Source organism: Seriola lalandi, unplaced genomic scaffold (assembly GCF_002814215.2).
Source record: "Seriola lalandi dorsalis isolate HSWRI2012SDOR001 ecotype SW California unplaced genomic scaffold, Sedor1 jcf7180002052684, whole genome shotgun sequence".
Lineage (NCBI taxonomy): Eukaryota > Metazoa > Chordata > Actinopteri > Carangiformes > Carangidae > Seriola > Seriola lalandi.
Genome location: NW_019523237.1, coordinates 4,266 through 14,722, shown reverse-complemented (window position 1 = coordinate 14,722; position 10,457 = coordinate 4,266). Strand labels below are relative to the sequence as shown.

Sequence of the window (10,457 nt, the reverse complement as noted above, 5' to 3'; positions counted from 1 at the left end):
GAGAGAGAGAGAGAGAGAGAGAGAGAGAGAGAGAGAGAGACGAGTGGTCTGGCTGGTCAGCTGTGTGCGTGGGTAGACAATTTAGGCTGAAGTATGAAAACAAAATGACCAAATGTACAGGCATAAAATCCATTTTTCATGTTTTGCCTCTCTTACTCTCTTCCCATTGCTGTGATTTAGTAGATGAAATTGTGTGTAGCACAAACACACTTTGTGAGGAGAGACAGAGGCATTCAGCAGTTTACAGAGTTGTCTCCTTTATGCTGTACTGTTCTCAATCCATAATAATTTCGACAACAAACAGCACGCACAACGTGATTGACTAGCAACACATTTCCGTTTGGAATTTGGTTTTGTGGTGACAGAAAACCTGAAGTCTGTCACCTTGAGAGGACTTTTGTTGTAGCTCTGTGCATTTTTACCAATGGTTCATGGCAAAGCACTTCTCACTGAACCCTTGTTAACTAAGAGAGTGACAGAAGGAAAATCCAATGCATCAAAAGTCAACAGTACAACAAGCCATGACACTCACCAACAGACTCCCACACACACGCTTACAGTGAGCTGTTCCTGCCACTAACAACCTTCAGCCACCATTGGCGCTTGTGTCTCTTGCAGAATTTTTGACAGTTGCTCGTTAGCAGTGGAAGCCTGTTAGAGCAGGATTTTCTCCCTTTCCTTCCATTCCCTGCATCTGCTCACCTACCCATCCTTCAGCCTGACTTGTGGCGGATTTTGTTGTGCTAACAAGGATCAGGTAACAACATGGCCTGACAGAGGGAAGGCTGAGGTCAGAGGACATGGCATCCTTTGATATGAATGCTGACGGGAGGCAGGAGGGGAAAGGCGCCGCGTGCAAGTGCAGATGAAAACTAAATCAAACCCCATGCACGTTCACACCGCCCACCTGAAAGCCAAACACAGGAGCCATTCCACCCCTGTACCACTGCCCCCACACATCAACCCTGGCACTGACAGTGTAGGACACCCAGCACCTAGTTAGCTTAGTTCAAAGTCGGCATTGTCCTTAACACTATGCCTGGAGACATCTTTCACGCACACACACCTCTTTAAAAAAAAAAAAAAACAAGGATGTTCTGTTGACTGCTTGAAGCTACACAACACAACAGACATTCAATGACCTCTTGATGCGATTGAGAATGGGTTGAGAATGGTGACCCCCAGCGAATCTCTCAAAACCACATCATCAGAGCTAACACACAAGTTAGCATTATATTGCTTCCTGTCAAGATAACATTTGTTCTGAGTCACAGTTTTGCTGTATTTCAAGAATCAGTTCCGGATGGCATTAAAGGACCCTCTGTTCATACTCGTATTGTTTTCCAGTCAATCATTTTGACGCACCGTCTGAAACTGACTTTACAGTCCACTTGTCAAAGACAGTTATATTACATAATACCAACCAACAAAACAACACACATTCTTCACAAAAATGATTTAACTTGATATTTTCAGTGCCATTTGGTATTCAGGTATCCAGTGCTAATTAAAAATGTGTTCCAAAATTTGCAATTAATCATGACACTAAATGACAAAAAAAAGCAATCTTTAGAGAGTTTCAAAATGTGAGAAAAAGCAAATACCAAAGCCTTCATGTTATCAAACCATTCAAATATTTATTATTATTTATACCCCATCACTCCGGACTCTTAAAGGCATGTTTTACTGGGATTTTGGACTTCACAGATATTCATTTCCATCTCTGTTGTGATGTTATATTATGTGTGTGGGTGAGTACATTTTTTCAGCTGCGGGAGAGGATCAATACAATAAAGAGAAAGGGGAGCCCACACTCAGTTACCTTCATCGAAGTCTGCATCATCCTCAGTGTGCTGGGGAAAGGGGAAGCAGTTGGTGATCTCCAGCCGGTCGTCAACTACCAGGCCCAGCAGGACGCCCTGAACCACCTCACTGCCCTGGCCCTCTTCCTGGTAGTGCTTGATAATCTTCAGCACCACCTGTGAAAAACAGAAAGAGCAATATCACCGAAGTATCGAACCACCGCAACGCAATAGAGACGGAGAGGGAGGCAGGGAGGCTTCACTCTCCTTCCAGTAACAGTTTCTGAAAAATGATTTCATTTTTTGAACCGGAGCCAATTTATTTATCGAGCCTGTTGTTGGTGCATTTTGTGGCTGTTACAGCATTTCTTATTGTATTTTATCATCCTTTGATTTATGTTATTCGATTCAGTTGTGTCTCTGCTCGTCATGTTGATTTGTGCTCATTAGTTTGTGGTGGGGTTAGTTTGGTTGATTTTCTTTTTTTTTTTCTTTAAAAAGGCGCTTGGGTTTTTTTCATCTCTCCTGCTGCAGATTTGTAGTTTTTCTTTCTCTGTTATTTCACACATTATGTTTTATCATTGTACAAATACATTGAAGTATTTAATTAATACCTATGGGAAAAAATGTAGACAAAAATAACAGTTTTTTTCTAGTGCACATTAAATTGTATGTGTAGATGTATAGAAAAGTGTTGTTAAAATAAGTATGTATTGTTAGATAATGATATTGAGTTTGAGTACCTGATTAAAAAAACATTATATGCTCTTATATGTGAAGATATATAATAAGGAAACTTTTTAATTAAGAATATTTTCATCACAGCTTTAATGTCCTTAAGAAACACTGCACAGTTTAACAGCAGCATCAGGCTATAGCAAAACTGCCACAAGCTATTGAATCAATACAATGAAGTCGTAGTTCAAATGATTACTAGTGGTTCTACTACCTTTAACTTTTATTTTGTGCAGTGGGAGGCTTCACCTTTCTTACAGAGACATCCAACACACATCACTTTATAAAGAACCATTTAAATTATAAAACACTTCTAGGTATCACAAACGTGTTCAGTTTTAGGTCACTATCAGGTGGCTGCCCAATGTGATATGGTGATTGTATATATGAACTGGATGTGCAGAGGTTATATAACTGCTGCTGCGCAGTATTGGAAACAATTAGATTTTTCCTTGAAATTAGAGTTTGCCACTTGCCTGTGTGCAGCCTTTATAGGCCCTAATGCTCACAAGGTTCAGCCCACCCTCAGCTGGATCACCACCTCCACTCTGTAAACCTATTATAAAGTAACTCCTACTCGATTTTTAAATATGCAACATTAAAAATGCAAAGCTTTCAGTCAGTTTTGTAACATTGCCTCTCTAGCACCCAACAGCATTGCAGCGGACTGTCAGGGACACTAAGGCATTCAACTTTATTAATTTTTATAACATTTAATGGGTATCAGTGCTAATATTAGCAAGCTAGGCTAACCAACATCCACTTTCCAAGGGGAAGCTACTGCAGATACTGAGATTCTTAGGCCAATACCAAAATTTTGGAGTGAACTCCTTAAAGTATCTATCAGCCACGTTTATAATAATAAAAAAAAAAAGATACATATTAAGTGGGATATTTCATAGCTGAAAAACCAACTTGGGCAAAACAGGTCAAGGTTTCTTAATTACCCTCAAACCTAGTTTGACATTTCTACACTGCAGTTTCATACTTTTGGGCCCACATTTACACAGACAGTGATGCATCTGCAATAAGATAATATCAGCTCATTGGACTGGCTGGTTTATCAACATAGGATAGCTTGCTAATCTTCCCTTTCTGAGTGGAGTACAGAGGCACAACAGGTCCACTGAGGTGTTGAAAGTAGTAAAAGAAAGATTTCAGTACAGTACATCATACATCACCAGCACTATGTGGGCTTATTGAAAAAGGATAAAAACATTTTGTTTCAACATTCGTAGGCTACAGGGCTACGACGGGCTCCTGTTGGTAGCACACTGTGGATGTTGCCAGCACATCACCTCGCAACGCCGACCTTCAAATGTCAGTCACCCGCTGCCAAGGTGCCAACCACCCACCGAGGCCTGAAGCTTAAAAAAATGTTCCCAGAAATATGTCCAAAAATGTTTTTTTTTTTTATTTATTTATAAACTCAGTGGCCACTTTATTAGGTACACCTGTAAAAATATATTTCAATTCAGTACAACAGCTGACATTTTTTCTACCATCACAAAGTTTAAAACGTTCAGTTTTTGGTGAAATTGTCAGAAATCATTAAATCAATCATATTGTTCATTCCTATGTTTATTTCTCTTAATATGTCAGTTACAGCCCAAAGCTATGAAACTATAGCTATAGATATCAAGGAGGCCAGCTCACTAAGTATTTTTAAAAAAAGCTCAAAATCTCTTTATTTTAGCCTTTAACTAGCTCTAATAATAATATCTTAGGCATCATAAAAATAGAAAGGTTGTAATGGATTGCATAAGATTGTACGGGCGTACCTAATAAAATGGACATAGAGTATGTCCTTAAACAAAAAGTGAGGCGAATTTAAATTTCAGTTTGACTGGGGGCATACAGCATGTTAGTCTCATCAATACTCAATTGTATAATAAATCCTTAGCCACCATTTTACACTCTTCACTGGTCACCAAGCTCTTACATAAAACCACACTATTGCCAAAAAGTGTTGTTATGTTAAGAGGAAATTCTGGGACAAGTTACTCAGGCAATCACTGGCTGTGGTTGAGTGGTAAATGGAGTGGTAAGCACCACCTGCAGGCTCCAGCACTGGTGCATCACTGATCTTGAGTGTGTACAAAAGGCCAGTTAGTATTCAGCACAGCTTAGCAATTTACACTAGAGAAAGAGGAAGCGGCACACATAAAAAACAAAACCTGAATCCAGTGGAATTTTAAGAAAAATGCTCCCCTCAGATGGTGGGAGGGTATATTTGGACTTATGGTCCGATATCCCACATCGTCGTGCCTCATCGAGACAGAGTGTCCATGCATCATCGTATGCGTTTAATTTTTAATACCAGATAAAAATGGGCCAAAAGGACAAGCCTCCACATGATTGAGGAGCTGGTTTAAACTCTAATGCTGCATCACCTACACCAAGGACAGCACAAAAGGGCTATGGCTTATTTCTACACACACGCATGCATGTGCACGAGCGCATGCACACACGCGCGCACACACACACACACACACACTACGTAGGCATGGGCAGACACGCACACACACACACAAACATCTACTCATCATGAGATGCACTGACCAGCGAAAAAAGAAAACGACTGAGTCAAAGAGGAGAATAAGGCAAAGCGTCCAAATGACCAGAAACAGGACAAGAAGCTGAAAGAATAGAGTGGAGGGGGAGAGCATAAATCATGCTGATAACAGTGTGGGCAGGTCACAGCCAGAGGCATTAATAATATACACATACAAACACATATATACGGATGGGAGCAGGGTGGCAGTTCTGGAGTCATGCTCACAACAAAACACCCATCACCACCATGAGGGAGCCCTTACTGGTCTCACAAGCCCATGCACACACATACATACACACATACACTCACATGCATCTATCTTGGTCTTGGGAGATGATTTATTTCAATAGAGTGCCGGACCTGTCGTGCAACAAGTAAAAGAGCTAGGGGCAGGAAAAGGGAGACGATATGGGGTGGAGTGGGGAGAAAAACAAATCTCACACTCTGCCTGCCTGGGCTCCTCTGACTGAGAGGGCAGGAAGGTCTGAACAATAGGTCGGTGGAGGGGGGAAGATGGATCGAGAGAGAGGGAGAAAATGTAAGAGTGAGGAGGTGGTTGGAAAAGAAAGGAGGAAATGCAATGGTGAAAATATGAGGGGAAGAAAAGCAGAAGGATAAAGGTAATGATGAGCATGAGGGGAGCAGGTGAGGGCGAGGAGAGCAATGGGTGAACAGATGACAGCGAGGGAGGAAGAGAGGGGAAAGAGGGCTACAGTGGAAGTCCTCAGGATCGGCAGCGCTAGCTGCTTTACAAAGTCCCCCTGCCCCCCTTTGAGCTTTGGCTCCTTTTTCTGCCAGCAAATAGCTTTTCTAGTCTCCCTCCATCAGTGAGAGCAGATAGCACAGATACTCACAATGCGTTCAGCTATCTAACTCTTGGCAATCTGTTCATCACACACTTAAATAGCATCCGTCTGGAAAAGAAGGAGGTGAGAGGGATAACTGGCCAAAAACCACTAACTGGTCAAATAAATAAAATTTAATTCGCGCAAGGCTTTAAGAAAAGTCCTGAATCTACAGAAATACTTTAAAGACAGGAACTGAATGGGCATCTACACTAAAGACAGGGGGAGGAAGGAAGGACGGACGGAGGTTTCAGTGGATTTGTTGTGCTGGCTTCCTGGTGTTGAGTAAATGCCATCAGGTATTCTAAGCCAAGCCTGGAAAGCTCCATGTTTGTGCAAACCTACATGGACACACGCATGTATGCTACCTCTGTCCAGTACTGTCTTACCCTGCTTCTCTCTCTCTCTTCTGTGACACACATACATTTATATTGATCTAGCTCACCAGCAGCTAGCCCAGTGAGCTCACCTCGTGTGGAGAGGCCCAAGATTGATATGTGGACAGCGCATTATAAATCAACAAGCTTAAAATTGAATTGTGCAAAATCAATTGCAGTCCAAATCCCCCGTTGCCTGCCTTTAATTCTTATCATAAATCTTCTTTCTCACTCACACAAAAGGGCTCATATTCCCGCCACAAAGGGGCTCAAGTTATGAGAAAGTACCGCAAGAGAGACAATCCCATAATGAGTTTTTCTTTTTGCGCTGCTCATGTGTACACAAACTCTACACTTGGCTGTAATACACTCGACGGAGAGAACACCTTTGTATGGCATGACTCATCTGTTGAGGTTATGCCGTGGATGAAGACCACCGCAGCTTCCCACTTCATCTGCCAGCTTTGGCCTGATGAGATCTTTTTCAAACATGTTTAATTTTGTTGGGCAAAGCACGGACTTGTAGAGTGAAGTAGTCAGTGACTCTGACAACAATCAACAAGAGGTGTTATTGCAATGTAGAGAAAGAAACAATCAAGAAGTGACTTTTAACAATACCACCTGCTCACTGGAAAGATTCACAACTGTCCTTACGCTATTCAAATCCATTTGCAGCAATAATTCTCACATTAAACAGTATAAAATGACTGGCTTGGATTTGTAAGCATAAGTATGCAATGACAAATTCAGATCAAGATGTTTCATACAAATTTCACTGATGATGTTGTAAGGTTATTATAATCCTTTGATAAGATTTTCATGAAAATCTTCATTTTTGATACTACTCATGTTTTCGCATGTTTTCAGCTATAGACAATCATTGTATTTGCATTTTGTAATTGTATTAGTTATCATTGGTGGCAGAGTGCAACATTCCTGCATTGGATTTAAACTGCCTTTAAATGGATCAGGGATTCACAGGAAACAATGCAGCATGTAATCTGAACAGTGTTAGTTTGTAACGTCATGTCATTGATATCAGCAGTGCCGCTGATATCAATGTTTACTCTTTAGTCTCATACAGTCATATCAGACCTGTATTAAGTTGCTAAACACATTTCCTACTGCTTCACATTGAAACCATTCTAATGGTGAAAAGAGGGGTGACCTGAATTGTGAAGTGGTCACAGAATCCATTGCTGCATCCATCCATGGATAATTTTAATGTTTTCATGGCAGCAGCTGAACAACAAGGAGGAGACACAGCAAGGCAACCAACTTTACTGTGACCTTCTGTTATGTGGAACCGTGCGCAGCATGAAGTTACATTGCAGCTGCAATTACTTTGGACTGACTTTTTTATTGAAATAACGCAACTTTGTTTGGGTGTGCTGTAAACCCATACACCAGCTGGTCTTCTGTTTTATTTTTGCCAAAGACTCTGCTTAAGGAGTATCTGATGTAGTATGAAAACACACTTGCTGATATTTCACAAAACATCAGTGATGCCAAATCAACTGGAAGGATTACAACTTTAAAATACCATGTAAACATAAAGTGTAGGCTCTACTATGAGGAAGTGATAGAAGAAGCATAGCAATGAGTAACTGTACTGGGGAGATGGGAACACATGTTTCTACACTGGGCAGTAAGTTATCTCTTCTGTCTGTGTGTGTTACAGATGATCCATGTCACATTGCGTAGTGTGAACACCTTCCTGATGAGCCCAGGCTTAAGGACCTGAGGCAAGTGGAAAAGCCTCAGGGGGAAGAAGGGACTGTTCTGCCACAGTGTTTTACTCATTCATATATTCACTGGGAAAAAAAACAAAGAAAATGTCTGCCACTGGTAAAAGAAATGTCAAAACTAATTTTGACATATTTCCTGCCTCTTTATGCCCCTGAGCTTTCATATCACAGTGCCAAAATGTGCTGCACAATGTGCTCTGACTTTTCCTTAATTCACGATATGTGAATAAGACCCGTGTCTGACGTGCATCAGACATCAGAATGAATAAATACTTTTTCAAACATACAGACGACCGTGTGATCTCAGTAGGTGTTTAATGGAACCCATCGCAGTGCAGCACTCCACTCCTGTGGCAACATCAACCACTGAAACCTCTTCAAAAGCAAGGAAACAATCCAATTTTACTACACAGCATTGGTGATGCTGTCTATGGGCAACCCTCCAGCTAAACCTCTGACAGACGGGTCATGACGCAACACAGCAGCAACTGCTGCATATCAATGCATTCAGGTGAAAAGTATTTCATAACTCTACTTCAAATAGACACCTTTCCTTCAACAGTTTGAACCCAAGTAAGGTCGCACAGTAAACGGTTCTCAACTGTTTTTAATTTCACTGCTGTGATTAAAATATTTGGTTCATAAGACTGAGAAAATGAATTAAGAAAATCTCATTAAGGGGTCTAAATAATACACACAGAGGTGAAATATTTAGATTTGAAATTAGGACCCGAGACTCTAGGGCACCCTTAATGAGCAAGATAAAAGGAAGGCAGCAGCTGGCGAGTAATGTCCTGCTACTACATTCAGGCACACCAAGCAAATGAGCTGCTTTGTGTCCAGTGCAGTTTAGGACAGGATGAGGTAGAATGAAAGTACATGGCAATGACACAAGTTTGTCCTCTGCTGTTTATACAAGGGTACTACAGAATTTAAAATGTGTATGTACAGTGTTGAGGGTGTTTGAAATTTCAATATGTGCCACAAAAGGTTTTAAGATACACTGCCTGGTAATAGTCCCACCAAATCTTAAAATGTTTAACTGGCTTGAGAACATCAACACTGAAATGCAGGGGAAATTTAGATAATAATGACAAATATCAGTCTGGACTAGCTTTGGTATTTCAAGTATATAGTTGCAAAGAGGCAAGTGTCTTCTCAAATGAAAAATCTGACTGAAGTACATATTTTTTAAAGCAGCCAAATACATTCTGTATGAAAACAGACCAGAGATCAAGAGAGCATTGACGAGCTACTTTGTGCTGCAAGGAAATCTATTTATTGTTGCATTTTTAGTGATTTGATTATTTTTAAACCATGAATTAGTTGAAAGACTTTATTTTGCTTTAGTTTTCAAAAAGGCAAACATACACTGTGAAGCCTGCAACTGAGGTCATGTCTGTCTTATTTATGTATTCCTCACTATACAAAGTTATTGTAGCTTGTTGTTTAGTAAAGTAATATTTGTTATAAGGAACGCAGCTAACAAATTACTCCGGTAAACATTCTGTTTTTTGGGGCAAACTGCAACACTTGCGTGAGGTGAGGGCTAGAGGCATCATCATCATCATCCTAAATCGATCCCTTAACCCGACCACCAGGGAGGTCCTGCTTTTAAAATGAAACGTCCCCGTGGCTTACTCAAAGCTAATACCAGCTAACTTGGAAGATAGGCATAGTTGGCCTATTAGACGGTTTAGGTATTGTAAACAACACATATTATCTGTATTGGTCAGTCGGTTTCGCCAGGAAAGCACCGGATAAAGTAATGTAAGCTAGGTTAAAGGCATTTGTTTAAGTACAAGACACCGCTTCTCATTATCTGTCCGCCATGATGATGCTCACACTTTAGCTAGCACCCACATCTGCTAACAGTTGGGGCCGGTTTCTCTCACATCAGCCAACGAAATTCAATATGTAGCTATACAGCACCACTGTGAAACTTACCAGTCCTTCAATTTGGATCTGTTTGACAGGAGAGTCCAAAGTGCCGCCCGTAGTAGCCATTACGGCGCTAGCCGCTGAAGCAGAATCTTTACGTGAAGCCATTTACAACCACCACACGCGTGTAAAGGAAGGACAGATTTCGTCGACGGACGTTTCCGGTAACGATGTGTCCGTTTTCCTGTTCGTGTCGAAACAAGGGTTAGGTGGGTAGGGAGTCCAATTTTATTAGACAGTTGGCATAGTAACACAAAAGATAGATAGTTTATTTCGTATTAAAGACCCCTGTCTGTTTTTTTTGTTCTATGGACAGGCTGGGCTGCAGATGGTGGCTAAAAATCTGTAATTAAACACTAATGTATTCCCACTCTGCAGTTTTGTTGAATGAATGGTGAACCACTGGAATAGTATAACCCCAGACTTTAATAAAATTACTGGAAAGTATGTAA

The 10,457-nt window shown here is 40.9% G+C and overlaps 1 protein-coding gene across 1 annotated transcript in view; it reads right to left on the bottom strand.

Moving 5' to 3' along the window:
- Nucleotides 1-10,164, bottom strand: part of LOC111650660 (eukaryotic translation initiation factor 3 subunit H) — a 45,704-nt gene extending 35,540 nt beyond the window's left edge. The window contains exons 1-2 of the mRNA XM_023400579.2: nt 10,012-10,164; nt 1,823-1,979 (exon numbers count right to left, since the gene is read on the bottom strand). Coding sequence (XP_023256347.1) covers nt 1,823-1,979; nt 10,012-10,113 — 259 coding nt within the window. The 5' untranslated portion in view covers nt 10,114-10,164. The remainder of the gene's footprint in view (nt 1-1,822; nt 1,980-10,011) is intronic.
- Between the last annotated feature and the right edge of the window lie 293 nt (nt 10,165-10,457).